This window comes from Mustela lutreola, chromosome 12 (genome assembly GCF_030435805.1).
Source record: "Mustela lutreola isolate mMusLut2 chromosome 12, mMusLut2.pri, whole genome shotgun sequence".
Classification (NCBI taxonomy): Eukaryota; Metazoa; Chordata; class Mammalia; order Carnivora; family Mustelidae; genus Mustela; species Mustela lutreola.
This window is the reverse complement of record NC_081301.1, coordinates 25,298,379-25,323,428: the sequence shown is the minus strand read 5'-3', so window position 1 is coordinate 25,323,428 and position 25,050 is coordinate 25,298,379. Positions and strand designations below refer to the sequence as shown.

General features: G+C 41.1%; 1 protein-coding gene across 9 annotated transcripts in view; it reads left to right on the top strand.

The window, feature by feature from the left end:
• The window catches only part of ZNF462 (zinc finger protein 462), a 138,531-nt gene that overhangs the window by 31,089 nt on the left and 82,392 nt on the right, over positions 1–25,050 (top strand). For all 9 annotated transcript variants that reach the window (XR_009346628.1, XR_009346629.1, XM_059143327.1 and 6 more), the window contains one exon: positions 24,518–24,767. Coding sequence is in view for 7 of the 9 variants with exons in the window: in XM_059143327.1 (XP_058999310.1) it covers positions 24,548–24,767 (220 nt within the window). In the remaining 2 variants the exon portion in view is untranslated. The remainder of the gene's footprint in view (positions 1–24,517; positions 24,768–25,050) is intronic.

Below are 25,050 nucleotides of genomic sequence, written 5' to 3'. Positions count from 1 at the left end.
ACATCTGAAAATGAAATCACTTTTGTAAGTTCTTTTCCTTTCCACACCCTTGGTTATAGAGAAGGTGACGTTTTCTTAGATTTATCTGAAGTAGCTTAAGATATATTTTCCTGGCATTTTTTGCTGTGGGTGAGTTCCCATTGTTGATCAGGCATATTCAGGAGATGTTTCCAGAGCCCTGAGAGACCCATCCATGCATTCTGTTCTGTTAAGCAAAGAAAAAAATTAGTAAAAAGAAAAAGTTTAGTTTTCACCTTGCTTTAGAGAAGGAAATCTCAGAGGAATCATTTTCCTTTTAGGAAGATTGGGGTTTGTAGGTTAAATTCCACATTATACAAATTCCCTAAAGACAAAGAAGCTTCGTGATCAACAATCTTTCTTTAAAATGCATTTCTGTATTGAAAGAGGGGATTCCATTTGAGGCTGTTGATTAAGACATGAAGATGAGGTCTGAATTGGTGGTGGCCCAAGGTCATTGGTAGAACTAATGGACCATTTGAAAATTATTAGCAGCTGGTTTAATAGAGTTGTAATAACTACAGCTGTGTGAGAAAAATCCAAGTACAAGGTACTTGGAACGTCCCCTTTGAGGTTCTTTCCTATTGTTCTAGAATAATCCTGGCATCCATTTAACAAAAGTGCAACTTGGTCAAAAGATTAGGAAGCTGTGTACATAAACATCTAATACAGGCTTTATTTGCTTTAGGTCTTTGATCATATTAAAAAAAATTTTTAAATTTTGGCATCATTCAGCTTCTGCAACCAGCATGTCCCCGTGTCCGCACCAGTAGTACCACAACTTTGGAGTGTTATAATGTTTGAGAATTTTAATAGTTTATCCAAGGAGTGCTCTTTCTTTCCACTTAACATTTTTTATTAAAAATTTTAATCATATCAAAAGATTTATGAGGTTTAATTTGCCAGACTCCAAGGCAGTGGAGAAAAAGACAACTGGAAGAGATGCCATTCTTTCTAAAATACACCTTTTCTTAAAAACATAAATGTTTCCAGTTTTATACAACCCAATAGAGGAATAATTTGCTCAGATCTTTGCTTTCATACCTGGAGGCACACACATGCATACACGTAGGCACGGTATGTATGCATATATAGATAACATTTGGTCTGTACAGAAATATGCCTATTTCTTCCGTCTGTCATCTGTACCTTGCTAACCCAGAGACTTGACAAGGAAGGGAAATACAGAGAGCATTCCACCGGTTAATGAGTTCCACAGTCATGAGTCACCCTGGCCTCAGGCTTCTCCTCTGCCCCATCCTATTCCTGCACTCAGAGTCAGAGGTCTGGATCTCCAGTTCCTCACTTTGGAACTGGGGAAGAAGGTGGGAGATAACACACGTAACAACATAAAACAGGAGCCCTCTTCTGCATCTCAGAGCAAATTCCCAAAATACACTACCAAGACACAAAAGTGTGGAAGTCAGGTTTGGGTAAATCCCTGCCTTATGTTGATTTGCAAAGCTCTTCATAAATGAGACCAAGGGCTTTCCGTCTAGGTAATGTAAATGTGTTCTCCACAACAACTCCATGAAGCAGATGTGCTCTCTGTGACCCACAGAGGTCAAGTGACTTCCCCAAAGCTACGGCTGGTTGAAAGCCAGGACAAAGTCCCAAATCTTGTCTTCTGACCAGCCCTTTCCAGTACACCATGGATGACTCACCCACGAATGACAAATGCTTTGTAGGTTTTTAAAGGAAGTTGGGGATATTCAGGAGACATCCTTTAACCTCGTGAGGATGTATCATTATGGAAGGAAGTCACCGTGCTCTCCGTAGTCCTCCTCAGGGCCAGTGGCCGAGATGACTTGCTGTGGCTTATGTAGAATAGATTGGACATGGGTGAGGACACTGTGAAGATGTGATAAGAGAGTAAATGTCCCCGAAACAGGAAACAGTTCTGTCACAGTAGTTTCCCTTCGCCTTAACTTCACTCAGAAAGCATGTGCTTCAGCTCATCCCCAAAGGAATCTGTTCAAAGCAATAGGCTCTGCTTGAGAAGGGGAAGGGGAAATACTCATGGTCCTCGAGAGGGGACAGACACTCTATGTGCTAAGGACCGAATTACTACCATGTTTATTGTCGCATCTTAACTGTATTATTGTGCCGTGGGTCCCATTTTATTGTAGTTCTTATTCTGAGTATGAGGAAACAGAGGCTCAGACAGGTTAAGGAACTTGCACGTGGTCTCATCAGTTAGGTGTCCGTGCAGGGATGTGAGCCCAGGTCAGCTGTGATCTTTCCAGCTGCCTACGGACCTCTCAGGTTGTTGAGAAACAGGATACTGGCATTGCTGGAGGAGTAGAGATGTCCATGCAAGTAATGGCTAAAAATTATTGTCAACAGACTATGTGCCCAAGTAATTTTTATGTAGCACCTCATTTAACCCTTACTGTAATCCTGTGAAATAGTACTACCATTTTGAAACCTGGATTCACACTCAGGCAAGGGGGCTCCAAGCCTGTGCTCTTCACCGCTATGCAGGATATGGCTACGCAGGCCGTGTGCCAGGTTCAAAATAGCCCTTGTTGGCCCAAGGTGTTCTTCAGCTGGATCATCTCTGGGGTGGGTGAGTTATGCAAACGACCGGTTTAACAGTATAGGTAAAGAAATCTGATTTGCGGAAGTCCTTTGCATCTCTGTTATTACAGAGATAAGCTGGCCGAGATATTATTTCAATAATCCACAAGGCTTGATGTGTCACCTTCCTTGCTGAATGAATGGAAGGGATCTCTTAACTGGTTCATCTTTATCTTAAAGAAAATGTAAAGACATTGCGGGGCTGTAAGCCAGGGAGCAGATGTGACTAGATTAGCATTTTTAATCTCTCATTCCAGATGTTCAGCTGCAGTAAGTGACTACCTCAAGGTGAGTTCCAATGCAGACTCCATTGAATAAAGGACTTTGTTCAAGTACTAGAAGTACCTGACGGTTGTCTAAATCTGTCCATCCGCCACAGTAGCTCTGTGTCACAGGTGACTTATTGGACGGTTGAAGAATGCCTGGTCCGAATGGAGAGCTTGCTCTAAGTCTAAAATATATTGAAATTTGAGACTGTGTAGATTTAAAAAAAAAAAAAAAGAGTGTGTAAAATATCTCATTAACATGTGTTTGTATTGATTACATGTGAAAGAATAATTTGGGATATATTAGGCTACATAGAATATGTTATTGACATGAATTATAGCTATTTCTGGCCACTAGAAATATTTAACTGACATACATGGCTTGCAGGATATTTCTTTCTGGTCTAGGTAATTTCCTTGCTGTCTAGTTAAATAGAAAATATCTAAGAAGGCTATTATCATGGGTTGATGCTCTATCTCTGAGTACCATCTGGTTAAAGTATTCCAACCTAAGGAGTCTTTTGCTTCTTAAAGTTCTTGGGTGACATTCTATGCTTTCACTTGCACTGTCCTTTTTAAATTACAGTTAAGAATGTAATTTTTTCATCTGTCACTGAAGAACTGTTCCTGATGTTTAAAAAAAAAAAAATACTGGGTTCGGACCACATCTCATTGTTTAATTTACTCTAGGTGGGTCAGAAAGCAGTGAACTGGTTATTAGATAGAGTTCACAGAAAGAGAGTAAGCTGCTGTCCTTTCTCCCTTCTAAATGTTTAGGTTGCACCCCCCCACCCTCCCACCCCGTGCATCCTTCTAGCCCAGACCCGCTTACCCGCTTTCTCCCATCCCTGGACCATCTCAGCAGCTGCTTTATAAGCAGCTTCTGTCTCACCCCACGCTCCTGGGTGCCCCTCCCAGCCTCAGGAGTCCTTCAGAGTGCTGCCAAAATAATCTTGAGAGGACACAGCTTTCATTATATCACATTCCTCTGCTGAAGGATGATAAGAGTTCCCCGTTGCTGTCCCAATGAAGGTAGAGGGGAAGGATCTGACATTTGAGACCCTCTAGATGTTATCTAATTAATCCCTAGGAGATGGATATTTTTAGCCCCTTATTTTTAATCTCTAGGAGATGGATATTTTTAGTCCCATTATACAGGTGAGGAATCAGTGCTGTCTCATGCCTAAGGTCAAGGGGTAGGCCATCAAGCTGGATCCTGACGACCAGGGTGAGGTCCTATTGTATTTCCTTGCTAAAGCTTGTGCTTGTTCTGCTGACCAGAACAGCTTTTAAGAACGTTTATTATCAAACCCACAGACTCACTGTGTCCTTTGCTTTCCTGGTTGTTCTAGCCATCTTCATATTTGGAACCTGTACCGTAACTGTACCTGGACCATAACAATCCATGCTTCATTATAGAGTGTTTAGAATTCTTCATTTTCTAATTTTTTTTTTAATGTTAGTCATGTCTACTTTTTAACTTCTGCTAGAAAAAACATGCCTTTTCCCAGTCTTTTGTCGTTCCCTACGATGTCCCCATGTTTCTTGTTTTTCTCTTATGTCTAGAACCATACCAGCTACTTAGTAGGCATTGAGATGTTCAGTAAATGGCCACATGGTTGCTGATCAATAAAAACGTGTTTTTTGGCTCAGCTGAAAATGATTTTTGTTTTAAATGAGGGCAGAGAACACCAGGTCAATGATTCCCTCTTCACTAGTCTAGATGTGTGATGAAATGGCCCTTGGCAATGACAAGATACTTCTAAGCCAAACCTTACCTCATGGAGTCTCAGATTTCCCACCTTATCTGAGTCGTGGGATGAGATGGTCATGACTGGTGACCCACTTCTCTCCAGGAGGTGATGGATTATATTGCTTCTAATATTTCGTGGAGGGACACTTAAGATGTTCCTATCTGTTTGGGGGTAGATTCAGGGCAGAAGCGTTGCCCTCCATACGGAGTCTTGGAAGAAAACTCAACATTAGGTGGGATTGTTAGTCAGTCCCGGTTCCACTATTGATTAAAGTTTGTGGTCAGTTAGGTGTTCCCGCCTAACTTTGCTTTTTCAAATTCTGTAGAACACATCTGCTCCTGTCTGAAGTTTATGACATTTGGTCTGTTTGCTAATCGGCAGTTAGTGTTCTGTGGTCAGCCTTGGCTGTATGCCTTTTGTTCACATGCCCACATTATTGTGTGGACACATATTAAGTATTTTAACACCGGAGTGATCACACACCCACACGTTCCCTAAATGTGGGCCGACGTGTTGGATCTGGGGGACTTTTTTTAAGGGAGACTGTTGAGCTTGTTTACTTATTTCTTCTGAAAACACTTAAACCTTAACAATTTCCAGCTCGTAATAACCAAAATATATACAAACATTATGGAAGTTGGAATTCAGAGAAAGTGAAAGTTCTTTGTAACCCCACCCCCAGAGAAAACGTCTTTTAAGGGTTTGGGGCATATATCCTCTCTTTTCCTATATGTATATACTAGCACGTTGTTATTGCCATTGTCATTTGAATAGCAATAGACTATTACATTCTGTTTTGCAACTTACTTTTTCATTTATCTGAAATGTTAAGAATACTTCCTAAGAATTCCTTAAGGAGAAGTACAGGCAGGCAAAATGCTGGATGCCTGGGGTTCTTAACCTTTGGTGAGGAGAGCGTTGCCTGTCAGGTGCTGAACCTTGGCCATCAGTGACCTCATTGTGCTTTCATATGTGGGTCTTTAAAGACTTCTTCTTTTCCTTTTTTTTTTTTTTTTTTTTTTTTTTTTTTAGTTAATTCTAAAGAAATCAGTTGTTTGGAGACCAGTTAGTTCTTTTCAGACCTGACATTTCTCATCCCCGCAAATACACCAGTCTTCTGGAATGCAGTCGTGTTTTATGAGTGCAAGTGGTATTTTGTAAGGACACTCTACTTGGTCTGAAATTTCATTGCCAGAGGCAGGAACAGTATAGGGAGCATGGTAATGTGCACAGGGAGGCTAGAGGTAGAAACATATCATTATGTTAAAAAAAATCCAGATCAGCTGGGGAAGTCTTAAGACAAGGACAGCATTGAGATTAGGAAGGGGATGCCTTGTGCCCGAGAATAGTGAGGGAAAGAGGTGACCAGAAGGGTACTGCTGATCTCCCTGAGGATGGCCTCCAGCCACAAGGCCCCTTGATCAGGGCCACATGGGACGGAGGCTAAAGTCTTTCTCTGTTTCTGATCCCCAGCTCCTCTGTCAGCCTCCCCCTCCACACATTTACACACAAATGCACACAGCCCACCAGTCTGGCTTGATTCCTTATTCCTAGGTACTAAGACACATCCTTCTCCACCTTTCTAATTTCTCAAAAGGTATGCATGTTACAATTAAAGTTTATATTAGTATGCATGGGTTCCCCGCCCCCCTGTGCAAATCTTTATTAAAGTATGTCTCATAATAAGTTTGTTTCCAAGTCAAGGAAGGAAGAGTATGTAGGTTTCAACCATGGGCCAAGCCTGGGATTGAACCACACAGAGTCATAGCTTTCAAGGAACTCAAAGTACACCATGGGGTACAGACAGTTAAGCATAACTACCTAGTGTTCTATGAAAATTATGGTATAGCACATACTACCTAATACTATATGAAAAATGCTTGGGAGATTTAGGGATGTCTAGGGAGAGTCTCAACCCAGCTGTGGGGGTCCAGGCAGGGCTTTCTAGAGAAAGTGATTCTTAGCTGGGGGTGATTTTTCAGACCAGCGGAAAACACTGTTGGTTTCGCTACTGGGGAGGTTGGGGCCAGAGGAGGGAGACGTGCCTGGCGGGGAGAGGCCAGGATGCTGGCAAACATTTTGCAGTGCCCGGGATAGTCCACCCTGCCCTCTGCTCCCTGCCCACACCCTAAAACAATCAATAATTTGGCCCTAAATGTCCATGTACCAAGATTGAGAAAACCTGGGCTGAATTGAGACAAAAGGGTACTGGGGGAAGGGGGTCAAGGTGGAGAGAGTCCGAGGTGCCCAGGGGAGAGAGCTCCTTACAGGAGTGTGCGGGTTCTGGTGGAGAATGGTGTGGAAGTAATGCTTCAGTTAGGTAAGGAGTCATAGTATCCTTTCACGGGCCCTAGGAAGGCTGCCCTTGACCATTTGGAATTTGTTTTAGCAGAATGCTACTCAGACGTACTAGATGTAGAGGGCTGAAGAAGGAAGGAGCAGGAAAGCAGTTTGTGAAAAGGGGGAGTTGATGGTTGTAATGGCAGTTATAATTAAGCCTTCATGTATGTTGGAAACTATGCCAAATGCTTTGTGCTATTATTCCAGACAACAAGCCTGTGAGATGTGGATTTCTTTATATGGATGAAGAGGTACAGGTTTGGAGAGTTTAAATAACTGGTCAAGGATTCACAAAGCTCATAAATCATGGAATTGAGATTCAACCCCAGGCATCGTGGACTGGACCTGTATTGTTTCCCTAGGAAGAAGCTGGGCCAGGAACGTGGGTCGGTTGGATATGCTTGTGTGGATATGTGTGTGTGTGTGTGTGTGTGTGTGTGTGTGTGAGAGAGAGAGCGAGCAGGTTTTCCTCTTGAATGAGAGAGAGTTTTCAGATGGGTGTGATTTGGCTAGTAGAGAGAAATGGAAAATGCAGATCAGGTGAGCTCTTGGTTGAAACAGGAGAGGACTGGATCAGGAAACCAAGTTGAGGAGTCAACCTGAGATCAGGGGCAGTGGGAGCATGTCTTCTACTTGTGGCAAGAGAAGAGGCAAAGGAAGGGTGCCCCTTGGGATAAGGAAGGGAAAAGCAGTCAGAAGATGGAAACTTCTCAACTAGACACAACAAAGAATGGAAGACGGGTAAATACCAGACTGCAGGGTAGAATTATAACCAAGAATTTGCCAGGACGCCAATCTGAGGTCAAAGAGAAGTTGGGAGAATACATTGATTCAGACCGACCCAAGGTTGAGATTTTTTTCCGAGTGGTTATGGGGAAAAGACAATGAGTTGGGCTTCAGACTTTGATTTAGGAGTTCATTTTCACAGTCTTCCTTCCACCTGCTTAAGTTCCTTTAACGAGCTCAGTGTAGCTTTTCTTCTCACAGAACTAAAAGATTTGTCAGTGCATGGGTAGAGCAATTTGTTTCTTGAAAATTGATTATATATGGATATAATCAATTAAGAATTATCTTCCTGACCTCAAGACTGAAATGCCTAAGTCACTGCATATGGCTCATCTGAGATTATTAATTTAAGGAGTCATTAAAGATTTCCAAACAGGGTAGAAAAAGGAATGCCAGGGTTTGCAGAAGAGTTAACGTTCTTAGTAAGGTGAGCTGTAATAAAGCATTGAACACCAATATCTTGCCAGATCACTCCAGTGCTTTACATTTGATGAGTGTTTTAAATGTTTCAAGTAATAAAGTCTTAAAGTTGAAAAAGTTCTAAATTATTAAGTAGCAAATGACAGTGTTGTTCACCTGTGCACACAACTGGGTCATTCCCCTTATGTATGAATTTTGGAAACTCTCTCATCGTTTTCAAGTGTTATTTATTTTACTTTATTTTTTTTTAATTGAAAGATTTTATTTATTCATTTGAGAGCGAATGAGTATGAGCCCAGGTGGGGGGCGGGGTGAAAGGCGGAGGGAGAGGGAGAAGCAGATGCCCCACAGAGCAGAGAGCCCGACTTGGGGCTCCATCCCCAGACCTAATCGTACCTGAGCTGAAGGCAGAAGGTTAACCATCTGAGCCACCCAAGTGCCCCTGTATTTCCTTGTATGAATGCATTGGCTAGCATTTTCACAACAATGCTAAGTAATTATAATCCTTGTCTGGTTTTTAACTTGAATTCTTTTAATGTCTTATCATTAACATGATGCTGAGTTGTATCCATTGTATCCAGTTGTGTGTGTACGTATCCATATATTATCTTACTAAACCATTTTTATTAGAAAAGGGTCCTGAATTTCATCACATGCCGTCTAGCCTGTTCTGTATTGATTAAATTATTTTTCCTTCTTTGATTGTTTAATGTAGTGGAGTATAGATTTTCTGGTATTGAAACACTGCCTTCCTGCAGTGCATCCCACTTGATCATGGAGCAATATTCCTTTAATGTCCACTTGGATTTTATTTGAATTCTTGCCTCAATATTTACAAGTATGTCGGTTGCTTTTGTTAACATTATGGTTATCGTTTTGAGGTAAGCTTTGCTATCTGTGTTACACTAGCTTTGGAAATACATTGATGAAACTCTTAGTGCTTTAGATTTAGGACCAATTTCAAAAATATCTGATTTACCTATTCTTTGAAGGCTCTCAGGTGATTGGGTTGGCTTTGTCTCTTTCCTAGTCTTCCATTGGTAAGGTTTCTTCTTGGATTAATTTTGGTAATGCACATTTCTAGACAATCATCCATTACTTTTAGGTTTATAAATATGTTTAATAAATATTATCGTGAGTTGTGTGTAGTGATTTCTAAATATAGTTTATTTTTTCATTTACATTTTTTAATATTTTCTGCTTCTTATCCTTAATTCTCTGTATTTGTGGCCCCTCCTCCCCCCATGCATACCTTTTCTCTTACTAGGTCAGTGTTATTTATTTATTTATTTATGGGGGGGGTTGCCCCGATTTTCTATGTTTATCCTAATTAAATCCTTTCTTCCATTTTTCTTCTTTTTTCTTTTTACTTGTGATGGATGCTCAATTCATTTAGTATTATTTCTTTATTCAGTATTATTTCTTGATTTTTATAAGAAGTATTATTTCTTGATTTAGCAATTATAGAGCTATGAAATTTCCTCTAAGTACAGCTTTTCCCAAATTCCATATTTTATATACATAACATTTTAAAAGTAACAGTATGTAGCTGAATTTTCATTTCTGATTAATCCAGAAATTGTTGAGGAAAATGTTAAAAAGAATTTTCCAATTGTTTGGAATTTTTTGTCACCCCCCCCCCCATTTTATTATATTATAAGTAAAAGTGATGGACCTTTTTTCTATTTGTAATTTATTATCTCCTAATTCTGACATGATAGACTCCTATAAACCTCCATGGGCATTTAAAAATCTTTGTAATGTCCCACAATTCTTTGAAATGAAAATGTATTTTCTATATCTAGGATATAGAATTTGAAATGTATCCCTAACTGAATTCTGACTATTAATTCTTTTCTTAGTTGGCTTTCCTCATTTAATCTACTAAGTGCTTGTGTCTATTACTTCTTTTATTTGTTGCCTTTTTTTTCTTTTATTTGGTGATATTAGGGGGACATAAATATTCATGATAAATCTTCATTGTGGATTTACTTTTTTACATTAAGGATTCTTTCAACTTTTATAATTACAATTTATTTTCCTGTATATTGTGAAAGTTTTCTGCTTTTTATCCTTAATTTTCTTTAAAACTTAAAGGTAACTTTGTGAGTTTAACTTTGAATAATATTAATCATATTCTCTACTTTTTCTTTCCTTGATTTATCTTTTATATTATTACTACTTTCAGACTTTTTTGTCTTTTTACTATGTGTGTCTTTTATAGACCAAATGGAGTTAGAGTTTGTCTTTGCATCTACTCTGGGGATATTTTCCACGGGAGGATTTTATCCAGATCACCTCTATTGATATAACATATATACTTGATTCTAATTAATTTCATTACTAGTATATTTCTGTGCATGTCCTTTGTCCTTTTAGTATGTGGTCTGTATTGGTTAAAAAAAAATTAGAAGCTACATTGTCTGTTTTTATTTTTATACTAATTAATTTTTTTACTTTAATGTGCTTTATACCTTTATTTGGGGATTTATTAACTTCAGAAGGAAGCAATATCAAGTTTTTTTTTTTAATGTTCTACTATGAAAGTTGAGGATTTTCTCCCACTTACCTTTATCCTCTAATGCCTCCCTCTTTGTTTCTGTTATTATGCGGAGGGATTTTTCCCAAGTCTGCGATTTTATTGTTATTCTATGGGATAATTTATTGTTATTATAATTATTATGTTGAAGGGCTTATAATCTTGTTTTGCAATTATTATGAACTATTCAGTCTTAGTTCTAGAAGAAGGGATTCAGTGCTCACATCTTCTGTTTACCTCTTACATTCCATATTCTTGAGATCTTGATTTTGAATCTTCTCTTGGTTGGATATCTTCCATCATTGAGTAGATATTGAAGGAGAATTATTAGTAAGTGCAGCAACCATTGACTCTGCTGATTGGAAAATGCTTTCTTATTACTTTTATACATGACTGCAAAGTTAGGAATTGAATAATTCCAAAGTTGGGAATTGAATAGTAGAGATGCTCCTGTCTCTTTCTCAAGCCTCTGTAGACATCCGTTCACTGCTTTCTGTCACTGAGCGTTCCTGTGGAAAAAGTCCCGAATTTCACCCTCTACAATTGACTAATTTTAAAATATCTCGATTTTATGGCATTCAGTGTTTATTCTTGAAATTCTGTAACTTTACCAAGGTGTCTAAATTTGATGATTCTCTTTGTTACATTTTCTCAGCACATCAGGTATTTTTTGATTTCAACAAAATTATTTCCCATCACAGATTTGAGCTATTTTGTTTTGCTCTGTTTTGTTTTGCTGTCTACTTCTAGAATACCTTTTATCTGTATGTTGGATCTGTTTTCAAACCTTCTTATCTGTCATCTTCTCTACCTCTTTTCATCTGCTTGTCCTTTTCCTCTGTATTTGTACAGTTTTTTGAAAACTGTTTTCCACATCATCAACTTTGTTTTTGGTTTGTGGATTTTGTCTCTTATTACTTTAATATATTTATTGGTTCTGCAATGATACTATTTTTGTTTTCAGTTTCTTTCTTCACCTGCCAGGTCCCCTTTCATCTCATTGTGATGTCTTATCATTTTATCTTTGATCTCTTCTTTCATAGTATCTTTGTTAATTGTTGTATGTAATTTTCTTCTGCTGTTCTATTCTTTCAAAATAGATTATTCATTGGTTTTTTCCATACCACTTCTGTCGCTTCTTTTTTTTTAACCTGAGTTCATTTTTTTTCTAATTTATCTGTGGTTGGGACATAACTATCAGAACCTGCTCTTGACCCTCAACTAGTAAGGGTAATAATATCTCTTTAAATTTTCTCCTTGAGTCCTGCTCAGCTCTGCTTTCAGAGCCCGAGTTTGGGTCTTATTGGGTGTCTTTAACTTCTGTGCCCTTGGAGCAGTCTATCGTGGTCCCATGGTCAGGTTCCTGGGCAAGACACAGTTGATGAATTTTATCTCTGAACTCCGTGATTCTGAGTCCTGCTTTTGATTTGAGGGCCCCATTGGTCTGTTGCTTTGGTGTAGCCACACTTCTTTTCCCCTTTGTTTATGTTGACCTCCTTCTTTGCCTTCAGCCAAGCCTTTGTTTGCAGTTTGAGACAATTAGCCACCATTTTGGGGGGGAGTCCTTTGGTTAGCTTAAAGCACATATCCTTCCTTTGAGGGATTTCCAGACACATTTATGTTTTCAGATGTTGATTCTTACCACAGATTTAGCTCTGGACTCTAGTTTTGGTGTGATGATCAAATAACCACTCCAAGTTTGGAGGTGTTTTCTAATAAGATTTTGTCGATCACAAAAGCCTCCTTTCATAGAAGAATCTCGTTTTTGTTTTGTTTTGTTTGTTTTTTAGAATCTCGGGTTTTGAGGATTTATCCAGTTCTTATTAATTTCTGGATAAAATACTCTAATTCTTTCCTTTGTGGATTGCCACATCCCACTTTACAAATTTCCAGGACACCATGTCATGAACCGTTCTGAAGTTTTTAAAGGAGATGAATATCAATATTAGCATTGTATTGTCCACAATATTCACTGTTTCAAAGACAGGAACTCTGCCTTTTATGAATGTGCTCTTCATAGCTTCTGATGCTGGATTCTGCAACTTAGTGTTTTCTCATTAATTTCTAAATAAGAAGTAAAATATTTGCGAACATTGGTCTCTCTTAGGCTCTTTGAGGACTGCATAGCTATTATTGTAGTCATTCAATGAACAGCATTTAGAAGTAAGGTTCCCCACACATTGGAGAAGGGGATTTACCATTGTAGCACTAGTTTCACGGGACTGTTTCATAGGGAGGAGGATTTGGGCTTAATCTTAAGACCTGAGTGGGTAGCAGAATCACCCTCAGGTCTTGTTAAACTACAGGTTGCTGGGCCCTTTTGGACACATTAAGTCTGGAGAGGAACATGAGAACTAACTAATTTTTAACAAATTCTTGGATGATGCTGAGGCTGCTGGTCCAGGAACCCTCCCTCCCACTTTGAGAATCATTGTCCTAAGTGATGGGGATTACATGGACCTTCAAAATGTAGGTTAAAGAATTCTATAGGGAGGAAAACATCAACAAACTGTAGAGATCTTACCATCTTCTTGATTTCTAAACCATTCTCTTGGTTACCATAAGGGACCCTTTATAAGAGACCCTTATGGTCTCTTTGGTTACGATAAGGCACTCTTTGTAAGAAACCCTTTAACTTTTTAAATATCGGAGGATATTTAAAATAAATAAATAAATAAAAATACATAAATAAAAATAAAAATATCGGAGGATATTTCATGGGTAATATCATTAATGATATTGACCCCTTGCCCTCAAAGCCCATGAGATCATCGTCCGATATTTAAAAAGTAAAAGGTGATTCTAGCCTTTCTGATGCATTAACTTTTTTATATCCAATACATAAGTATAGATGTCTACTAAGAATATAGGTAAATAGAATATATGTACATGAGGTAAAACAGTCCAGGTTGTGATTGGTTTCAGAACATAATGTATAATTTGAAGTAAAACCTGGTATCAGCAATGTTCTGGAGTTAATTGGTCCGGGCCACATACTCGATGGGCCACGAGAAGACTTGCTTCCTTGCCAGGCATTTGTCCAACTGACTGCTCTTCTCCTTCCCATTTTAAAAGAACTGACCCTGATATTTCCAGATACCCCTAAGACTCATTCAGCCAGCCTCTTCCGTGACTTTGTTGGCAGCACACATTTTCCATAAGAAACAAGACGATGTTTCTCATGGGGTAGATTTGGCAGGCATAAAGCTACTACATAACCTTGTTCCAATTCCATGAGGTTGGATTCTGAAGAAAGATAATTCAGTGTTATAGCTCTTGTTCTTCTGTGTATACCTTTGTCAGCAACTTTCAGTCTTCCGGAATGTGTTTCCAAAGTAGGAACACACTGTTTGCATGCCTAAGAAGGTCTTTGAACAGTCAAACTGCAGACGATAGATTTTGCACCTTTTCAGTGACTCTCCTGAGTGTAGAATTCAGAGCGGAGGAAACACAGGAGGTGATTCTGGAGTCGGCCTCCCAGGCTCTTGTTACTGAGGATATATGGGGCATGGACTTTAAGTGTGAATAGCTATTAATGAGCTGGATAACATTTACAGAGTGTCTTTACTGCTGATTTCCTTTCTCAAATTATGGAATTGAAAAGATCCCCCCCCCCCCCCCGAGTTCAGAGACTTTTTGTGCTAGAAGCCCCAGGCAGGTATTTTTTGTGAGGCCTCAGTTTCCCTACCTGAAAGGTGAAGACACTGGACCGGGTTGCTCTATATGGTCTTTAAGATCTCCTCTGTATTGGAGATTATGAAATGATAGGTAATTAACTTTTAAGTGAATACTTCCATTGGACTTAAGGAAGGCATGAGTAATATATTGTTTCAGTATTTTTCAGGGACACAGAGGAGAGAAAGTTCTGCTCCTACCGAATTTTGTTATACTCCTCCCACCCCACCCCGCCAAAATGTTTGTATGGTTTTGATCTATAGGGGAGAATTTTTCCTCAGGCTTTCTAGAATCCTTGCAAACAAGAATTAAAAGGTTTTTGTGGAGGGAAGACAGGGAAATAGTCTCAAGAAATAGCCCCAGGTGATGAGGCCAAGTGTCACTTCAGCTCAGGGAAGCTTAACGGTGTTATAAATATACGGGTGGAATTTTGCAGTCAGAGGACCTTCCCTGTGGATGATGAGGAAAAGGAGGAAGGTGGTCACTTACTTCAAATACAAGGACAAGTGAAGACTTAGAATTCCTGGTACTCCAGCAGTTAGCTAATCATTATGATGTGGCTTCTTGAGTTTCGTTAGCTGGAATGGGGAGGAGTGTTGTATAGCACTCAGTTTTGTTTTTCTGGTCATCGGAGGTTCTCTGGAATTGCTTAGGGCCCTAAATGTTTAGCTTTCTGTTAGTAGCCCTGGCACGTGTTCTGGAAAGGAGACATGTGTACATTCATGCATACAACAGTTCTCATCAGGACCAGACCTGTGCTGGGCCCTGGGGGTCTGAGAACCAAAAGGAATACATGACTTGTCCTCTTAAGAGTGATTTTGAGTACCCTGAGGCCCCATCACTTTGAAAGAAAGAAGATAATTTTACATATTGAAGAGGAGAACATGCGCATCTTGTTTACCACAAAAATTTTAGTTGGAGGCCACATGTTAAGTGTAGAACCTGACCATTTTTAATGATATTGACCCCTTACCCTCAAAGCCCGTGGGATCATCGACAATGCAATGGCCTTATCACTAAAGAAAATTACTCACCCTAATCTTACACTTTTTTCTTGAAAATTTTTTAATAAAATACCCAAATCAGAAAAATAAAACTAAAAACTTGTGATCTGTAATCTGAAGACTACTAAGGTCATTTAGAATCATAGAATCATAAAATCTTTGAGCTGGAAGAAAAGTGCTAATTATCTAATTCAGAGATTCCCCTTGCCAGGACCCCAATGCAAGGACTATAAGGCAAGTGGGTTATCTAGAGACTGAAAATAACCCCCAGATAGACTACTTGTGAAAAGGTTTCCAACCTCTGTGCCATTGACATTTTGGACCAGATCATTCTTTGTTGGGGGGGACAGCCTGGTGCTTTGTGGAATATTCAGCCACATCTTCGGCCTCTACCCATTAGATGCCAGTAGCACCGTAGTCTCTGGTTATGATGTCTTTCAACCAAAAAGATGTCTTCAGAAACTCCCAAATATCCCTAGCCTGAGGTTTTTTTGGTGGTGGTAGTGGTGGTGCAGCTGGGAAGGGCAGGTAGGCAGAAGTCCTCCTGGTTGGGACCACCACTGCTCTGTACTAACCATAGTTTTAGTAGAAGAATCCAATCTCATGACCACTCTTTTCATCTTTGATTGGAATCTTCAGAGGCTTTGACTCATTCATTCGTTCATTCAACACATTTGCTGAACCCACTGTGTGACTGTCCCCAGTGCTGAAGATACCAGTGTGAGTAGACAGGCATGGACTTGCTCTCAGGGTGCTTATGTTTTAGAGGAAGACAGACTGCAAACGGGCATCTTATCAACAGTGAAGGAAATAAAGCAGTGGAAAGTGGTAGAGAGAAAGCGAGTGTGGTCAGGGTTGTGGAGAGGGGGCTCGATTTCATGAGGGTCAAGGGGGTGGGAAAGTGTTAGGAGGAGTTGTCAGGGAATGCCTCTTAGAGGTTAGAACCTTTGAGCCCAGACTTCACTGATGAGGTGTCAGCCATATAAAACTACACATTTATTTGTCTCTGAATAATAATAAAAGGAAAGGAGTAAATTAAGCCAGAAAAAAAAAAAGTCTTTTAGAAATGAAAAGGAAAACTTGTAAAACATTCCTTTTTTTTCTAAAAAGGTTGAATATCATAATCTAATTTTTTCATTTTGCAAAATGACCCAATAAAGGCTTTGAAAGACTTGGTCAAGGTGAAGGTGATGGGCAGAGTCGTCACACCTGCTAGAAACATTCTTTTACTTGCTGGATAGGCATGGCATCTCTGTATCATTATCTTCCTTCCTATCAACGTAACAGTGAATAAGCTGAAGAAAACTAAATTGGGCAAAAATGAGACTTACCATTAGGGGTTTACAGAATGGGGGGCTTGGCGGAGTACTGGAGCATTCTAGTGTTTTCACATGGTGATAAATTCTAATCTTGGGTTGGCAAACGAATGTCTTAATTTCTGCTTTGAAGTTCTTGGGGTGCAATGATTTTTAGGAGTAAATTTACTTGCTGAAAGTAGATTGGAGATTGCAAGAGAAAAGAAATTCCTTGCCTGTCATTTTTTTTTTTTTTTTAATTCCTAATTCTTGGGTATTTGTCAGTTCTAATACATAAACACATAATGTGTTTTTCCTATTATAAGATTCTGTTAATTTGTCAGAACAACCAATGGATAGGAATGGGCCAGTTGGTTAATTTAATGAGGAGGAAGGACAGCCTCTGATCATTTCTGCTATAGGTGGAGGGCAGAGGAGAAAAGAAAAACAAACAAACAAAAGACAGCCCACAGTCTCCTGGAGCAAAAGGATCTCAAAGTGTTCATGATCCACACAAGCCCAGCCATTGTTTAGCTTTCTAGAAAGGAGTCTGCTAAGGGCTTTCGTCCTGATGGGGTAGTTAGATCAGGAACCAGGGTTTAGAGAAAGATAGACTGAGGTGCCAGGCTTGTGTGGTCAGTTTCGTCAGATGTAAGAATGAGGCTGGAGAGGTCATTGCAGCATTTGAATCCGGCCCTTGTGTGCCACTGATACAGGCAAACTTGGAATGATTCTGGTCTAAAGAAAGTGACTTATCTGAACTTCTGAGCGAACCATGTACAAAAGGCAACGTGCAAGTGTCTGACAGATTAGATTGGGATTTTCGTGGGCTTTTCCCTTAAATAAAAGAGTTCCTCTAGCAAAACTTCCTTATCCTCTCCACAAGGCAACAGCCATATATCATTTTTTGTTTTGTTTTGTTGCGTTTTTCTCGGAGTGGTAATAGAGAAGAAGGTAAATTGTTAAAATGGTTTCTGGATCCATTCACTGAAACTGTGGAATTTAGACTTTGTGTGGTTGGCCAGGCCAGCGCCGGGAGCTGTTAACGGCCAGGAAGACCTACATGACCAATGCCAGGGGCCGGTCAGGCTTTCAGACCCACTGAGGAGGTACCACTTGGTGCCCGGGTTGGTCTTTCATGGTGGGAAGGATGAGTTTCACCTCAACTTCTGCTTACTCTGCGTCTCAATCAGTTCTGTAATGAAGACCCAGCAGCATCACTGCAACTTCCCTTTAATTTTACAATTTTTATAATGAGAGTTCTTGTAGCATGAAAAGTGTCTGTAGAAACCCAGCCAGCATTCTGAAGAGTTTCTAAAGGAACACCGTGATTTTCTGTCTCTGCTGTTTGGGTGCGGATTGGCCCTCCAGGAGAGAAATCAGTTATCTCTTGTTCTCAGTGCTAGGGCGAGAATGGCCTCAAAAGTTTCCAAGGAACTTCCTGATGGGCCCATGACATTTCAGAGAATTCATTCAGCACCAAGAGTGGCTTTCCGTCATTTGAAAGAAGTAGATGAGCTGGGATCTCATGTGTCACAGTTGCGTTTTGAGCATTTTACTGAAACGAGGCCTCTTGGTTTGTTTTGTTTCTCAAGGAGAATATTGTCAGGACACTTCTCAGAATTAGACTTATCTGGCGAACTGCAGGTTCCCCTTTCCAGACAATGAAGTCTAAAGCTGCTGAGATACTACCCTGCTTCCTCCCTTTCTTTTCTAGTCCCTTCTCTCCTCTTTTATCTCCTTGTTCAAATCACACGCTTCCTTTTCTAAGGACAGGAGAGCTGGCAGGCTGCCGATTGGCCTGTTGGCCTCAATTAGCCTTATATCATTGCAAAGGAATGCATGAATTCTCCAGAAGGTATGTACTATCTCTTTCTGTGTTAGACACTCACTACCTGCTTTCATAACAGGTCACTCAGCCAGAATTGCTCCTTATTTACATATCTGACCGTTTTTTTAGTCACTTAGATTACATCCCTGGATGCTCATCTCATTTTAATGATGATCCCAAAGGCACCTGTTATGAAATAGTACTCAACGTGCCCTGTAACCCTTGAAAACTTGATGCAGAACAAAGCTAAAACAAGATATAACCTGAAAAGGACCATCGCTGGCCAGAAAGCGAGTGGGTTCTTTATCGGCAGCTTGCCTGCTCCAGACTTGTGCTGCCGTGCAAGGTCCACAGATGGTCCACAGTCTGACCACATAGAACAGAGGCAACGTGCATTGGCAGGACTTGGGGGTCTCCTGGTATTTCTCTGCTCAGTATTTAAATTCAGTCTCATATTGGGGGTTACATATGTGATTGCAAATTAATCCTTTCTCTTCTGAAAATTTGGTTTTGAAGAACAGCTGTGTCTCCCTTCTGAATTCCTTAATTATTTATCCTCCCTGATATGTTAAACCTTTCATTAGTGTGGTGAATTGCCAAGAGTACACAGAACTGCTTAGATCATGTAGCAAACGGTATAAACATTTGATAGGACATTTGAAGACACCACATGGCAAGCCGGGATCTGTAGTGGAGCCGGATCGATGGAGGTAGCTTGTTGTCAAGAGTTCTTTGTTGGTCTATTTTGCTGGCTTATTTTATTACTAGGTTGTTTTGTGTGAGTTTTTTTTTGTTGTTGTTGTTTTGTTTTGTTTTTAACTAAACATGGGAGGAATACATAAATCATGGGTACTTACTTGGAAGGGGCTGATTGTGCTCTGATAGAGTCCCTGTCCAATTTGGAGTGCACATGCTCATATCTGAGGTCAAAGCAAATCAGTCCAATTAATTATTGCATATGCAGAGAGAGAGAGAAAAGTCTTTGTTTGCATTTGCCTGTCACCTTGATCCTTCTACTGGTGTTGTAAGGAAGTTTCACCTCAGTTTCTTCTCCGTGCAGTCGGGCTTGGAAAGATGCTTTAAATGATTTTTAAGTTACTAGAAGTCCTGTTTTGACCGTGACAAGGGCAAGTGATAAGTACTGATACAGAACACCCCTTGTTGTCAGAGTAGCAGCTCATGTCCACCAGTGGATGAGTTAGTGGTTTCCCCCCATTTTTCATCCTCAGCATGGAAATCCTTCCTCCCAAACAAACCATGGCAGTGCCAGGGCTTACCATTAGAAATGTTAACCACCTAACACCCCCCTCCCCCAGCTCTTTGACCTCATCCTGTCAGCTGTTTCCAATCTCCAAATATATTTGTAGGCTGATCTTCAGGTTCCTGATGCTTCTGTTTTTCTAGCTGAACTATTCCAGAGTTGATGCATTCCACTGCCAGTCCTTGGATAATTGGTTTTTCCATTCACTGGAAAGTAAGAAAAGCACAAACAACAGGTGCTAACTAAAACCTTTTCTTAGAATTGTGATTCAGGAGAACTGGGGAGCTCAGTGCCTGATAAATGAAACTAGGTTTCTAGAGTGGACAGAGGAAAAGCACCTTATGGTGTTTCTGGTTCTATTTCTCCAAGGCTTTGAAGGTTATAATTAGTTGCTGCTGAATCCCTGTGGCCGTGGCGCCTCACCACTTTATTTCTGGTCTGCGGCCTTCAGGCCGAGAACAGGTTCGATCCAGGCAAGGTCTGTGTGTTTTAATTCGGGCACTTCCTGGAGACCGTTGGGACTTTGACTTGAAGACCATGTTTATACAAGTCTGGGGAACAGCGTTCGCCAAGCTGCCCTGGGCGAGAGGGCTGATGGTGGCCTGGTGGTAAGAACACCGTGAACCATCCAGAGTGCCTCCCCCTCTCCAGGTACATCTGGGCCATGAGTGGAAGAAGAACGGGGCGTGAAGCTGTGGATCGCCTTCTTTCACCTTCACCGAGCCATGATGGCTCCCGGGGATCCTGGTCACAGAAACGTGGGGGTGCAGCTGGTGTAGACGAGGGAGCAGCCTGTGCCCATCATCCCCCTTTCCCCATTCACACGTGTACATTCCTGATCTTGAATGAGATCTCTCTGGGTTCTCTTTAACTATGTCTTCAAGAGTGTGTCAGATGTGGAGAATTGGAGTTAGGATTTCTCATCCAGACCCCCACCTTTGGAAATCCCCAAGCTAGAAATGGAAATGGAACACACCAGCAATGGGGAATAAATGATACTGAAGAGCAGTGAATAATTCGAATGCTCTGGGGGTTTCATGTGTGTCAGGAGGACTGATCACGTTCGGCGTTGGAGTATTAGAGAAGAATCCATACTCACAGAGCAGGTCCCTTCGTGGGTGGTGTTTAGAGTCCAGTCCTTGATGCCTATTTGACCTTGAGGGGCCTGGGAATACTGCCCGGGGTGGGGGGTGGGAGTAGGAGATGGGGGTGCTTGTTTGATTTGTAGACTTAGCCCATGACCTTCTGAAATAGCATTTCTTTTTAGTTAGTTTGAAGCTTCCTCTTCTGCTTTTGATTTTGCTGATTGGGTCAGTGGTGGGGAGAGGGGTATTGCTAATCTCATTATGACAGTATTTTTAAATGAAGTAAAGTAGATAGGAGGTCAAGGCTTTTAGCTTTAAATCATCATTTTGGAGCACGTCAGTGTCTAGCTGAGTCTTTGAGGGTTGCTGCTCTTTCTGGGCGGATGAAGCAGTCCGAGAAGCAGCAGAGCGCGTTTCTCCTCTTTTTCCTGGTTGTGGGTTTCTCAGAGGATTACCATCTGCTGTGAAAACATACTCTGGTTGATGGATGGGTCCTCCTCGGGTCCGGCTTTCTTTGTCTCCCGTCCTCCCCCATTCCTTTCTTCTCCTCCTGCTCTCACTCCGTGCACGTGTGTGCATCCTCAGTCTCATAAACACATCGGGTTTCTGTTTCTTTGATTGTTTAGGCCATGCTGGAAATTTCCGTTTTCTTCTTCTGTCAGCGTCTTCAGGACAAATGTGTACACAAAGGCAAAATGGCTTTCAAAGGAGGCTCCATCCTCCTCTCGGGGCTTGGTGCAGACATCAAATTGAAGGCCGTTCAGCTGTACCTGACGCTGGTTCTCAGCAGCCTGGAGATTAACCTCTTCTAAGGCTCTGAGCTATTTTTGAGGTAGAGACTGCAACAACATTAAAGCTAGAACCCATTAGGAAATCACTTTCATCATCTCTTCTTTTTCCAAATCAGTGGGTTTTTTTTTCCCCCCTGATCTCATGACCCTTTAATCTCCTTTGTAGCAGAACAAGGAGACTGTTGGTTTGTGTTTGCATCCAGTGAAGTTAGAATCCTTGATAACAGCTTCCGAAGACACCAAGATATTAGAGAACCGCACAGCGAGATGAATTTCATGTCTGGGTGGATGACTTAGTGCTGAAGGTGCCCTGCTTTCCTTGTGCAGAACCATCATTTTTGTTGATGTTGTGCAAACCGGGCTCAAAATTTCCAAAAGACACACAGCAGAAAGCCTTTTGTTGCGTTATTTCTAAAGGCTTGAAGTTTTGAAGGGAAGAGATTTTGTTTTCCTCTCGGGCTACACAATGGAGCTTTCAGAGAACCTCTTTTAAAAGGAATAGCTACAGCCTTTGTGTTGAAGGGTGTGTCTGTTGGCAGGGTCTGCTGATGCAGACAGACTGGCTGGTGATTAACAAAGGTCATTAGACTTTGGAATCTGGCAAGCAGAGTCGGATGGTATGTCTTCTGTGTGTGGAAGGACGACTCCCAAGAAGCCAAGGCATTCTGGAGGTCCCCCCCAGCCCACCCCCAAATCCTGCTGTAGAACAGAGTCTGGTCCAGGATCGTCCTGCCATCACCAGTCAGCTCTGCTGGGACTAACGAACAAGCTTATCAATCATGGGATAAAAGAACCTTCGGAGATCTTGGTGAATGACATTTGAGGAGGAGAAAGGTGCTGCTTTTCCGAAAGCAGTGCAAACAGTTCATTCTTTGTTGGGAGCAGAAGAGCATAGGAGGAGCCCAGCCTGTTCTTCTACTGCTCATTTCTGATTGTCAGCCTAGCAGAATCCCAGAGAAGCCATGTTGTGCACGGAAGAGAAGCTCTGAGCTAAAATGGCCGCTCCTGAAGCTCAGAGGACTAGGGCAGCTTAGTGAGTCTTAGAGCTTCGGTGACGCAGGAGCTCATATCTCTTGAAAGTGTGATAAACACATTCAGCAGAGCTGTGGCTTGTTTGGCTGAGATGAAAGGGCTAGGCTTGGGGGATGGGGAGTGCACACTGGATGGTCTGCTTTTTTCTGTGAAGTGTTCTAAATGCAGGAGTCGTCTGCACCATGGAAAAATTTGTTTTCAGGTCTAATGGACTGTGCGAAAGGAGAAGTGGGGTGGGGCCTCAGTGACGGCTGTAATTTGATCCAGAGCTGATAGCAACCTCTTCCACACAATTTGGGTTGGCGCTTAGGCATAAAAGCTTGTGTATCTCGAATGTTGAGACTTAGCTGAAAAGACTCTGGTGCACCGTTCAGTGTTTATTGAAAAAGGATAGATTGCTGGGTGAAAGAAGAGGAGGTAAATATCTGTGTCTCACTCTGCAAGCTCAGTCTGTCCAGAGCTGGACTTGCCAGAAGTTATTTTAGCAGGCTATCAGCAGGAGCATTCTTTCATAGAAAATCCGCCCGCAATGGCTCCTTTCTCTACATTTGACACATCGCTGGACTTTGTTCCTCCTGCAGAAACAATTTACCTTTTGCCCTAAAAGTAACGAAAGTTGCAGTACAGTAGAAGTCTAGGAATATCTGGCGAAGGCTTTAGTTCTTGGACATCTGGGGTTCTAGATTGCAGTGACTCAGTAGAGTTTGCCGTGAGCTCCATGAAGTAACTCACTGATTAAGATAATAACCGGGTATCTCAGCTCAAGATATGTATTACGATGGGACAGACTACACCTTCTAATACATTTTTAATTGCTTAATGGTGAGCCTCTCTGTTGAGTTAGTGGGAAGCTATCTGTGTCTCTCTGTCACCCAGCGAAGACAGAGTGAAGGTAGCTGGGCAAGTTTTGCTTTATTCTGCCCCAGGTTTGCAGCTTTTTGTGGGCAAGTACACACTGCACATTTGTCAAGGAGAGACATAGGAAAGGAGTTTCAGCTTAGAAGCCCCTCTTCAAAACTGTTTGTTACCTTGATATAAACCGAGGCTTCAAGGTACAACTCTAAACTAGAAACTGGATTGTCATCTGAAGTTGGTGGATGGAGAATCTCATGTGAAAAAACAATTTATGACCTAGTTAGTTGGAGAAGCTGTTAGGTTGTAATTGGTAGATAGTAGACAGCAAAATAACCATTTAGATTATGAAACGCATACACACATGTGCATGCGCACACACAACTAAACTGGGGAAAGGGGGAAAGAGGCATACCCCAGTATCAGTTAAGGTATTAGAATAACAAAAGGTAGAATAAAAGCTCTCTCTACCACCACCCAAAATTCAATACTGTTTCACCATTTGGGGATGAAACATCAATGTTCTAATATTAGAACAGCTAATGAAGATTGAAATTTGTCCTTTTTTCTGTACAGACATCCTCTTTACTTCTGAGAAGGTTCTAGTTCCCAAAAAAAGGGGTCCAAGCCAGAATCAAAGTCAATATTGACTTGACAAGAAATTTGAAATCAGTCAAGAAATTCAGAAACTACTAAAACTCTTGACTGTTAAGGGTTTCCTTGACCAATGGCATTTGAAGACGTATTTATATCAAAGTGGAAAATGTTTATCTGGGCCCCCCCCTACACTTTTTTGATATTTGGATCTCAAGGACGCTATCCCTGTTATGTCTGGTTGCATTTCTTTGGTGGACATTCCAACTGGCAAAGTTCAGTGAAAGATCTGCTGATACTAGAAATGTTTCTGTTAATGGACTTGTAGCCCCATCGACTTGGGATATTCAGCTAGTACAGTTCTTCAGACACTGTATTCTGAATTCTGTCACAGGTTCCTAATGTGAGAAGGTAGGCCCAGATCATGGAGGTGCTACAGTGTGATGGCTGTGACTTCCGAGCCCCATCCTACGAAGATCTCAAGGCACACATCCAGGATGTCCACACAGCATTTCTGCAGCCAACTGATGTTGCTGAAGACAATGCTAATGAGCCACGATCCGGGTCCATGAATGCCAGTAATCAGACAGAGGTGGAGTATTCTTCGATAAAGGACGAATTTGCGATCGCAGAGGATTTATCAGGTAAATCTTTGCTGATTCTGGGCGTATCTGATCTGTTTCATGGCGCCCCTCTAGTTTTAGCCTGTAGCCATGGGTTTTGGCACATGTGGCTTCTTCAGAGTTCTTGCTCTCTGCGAGCCGTCTTTGCAATTAGGGCGTCACGTTTCTCTACTTGAGTGTCCTATGTTATTGTCCTTTCAGCTTCCTTTATGTCTCTTAGTTTCCTTTCAATTTGGAGAACAGGATAGTACCTTGCAGAATTCTGGGATGAATGTCGCAGTGTGGGAAATGCATCTTTTTATAG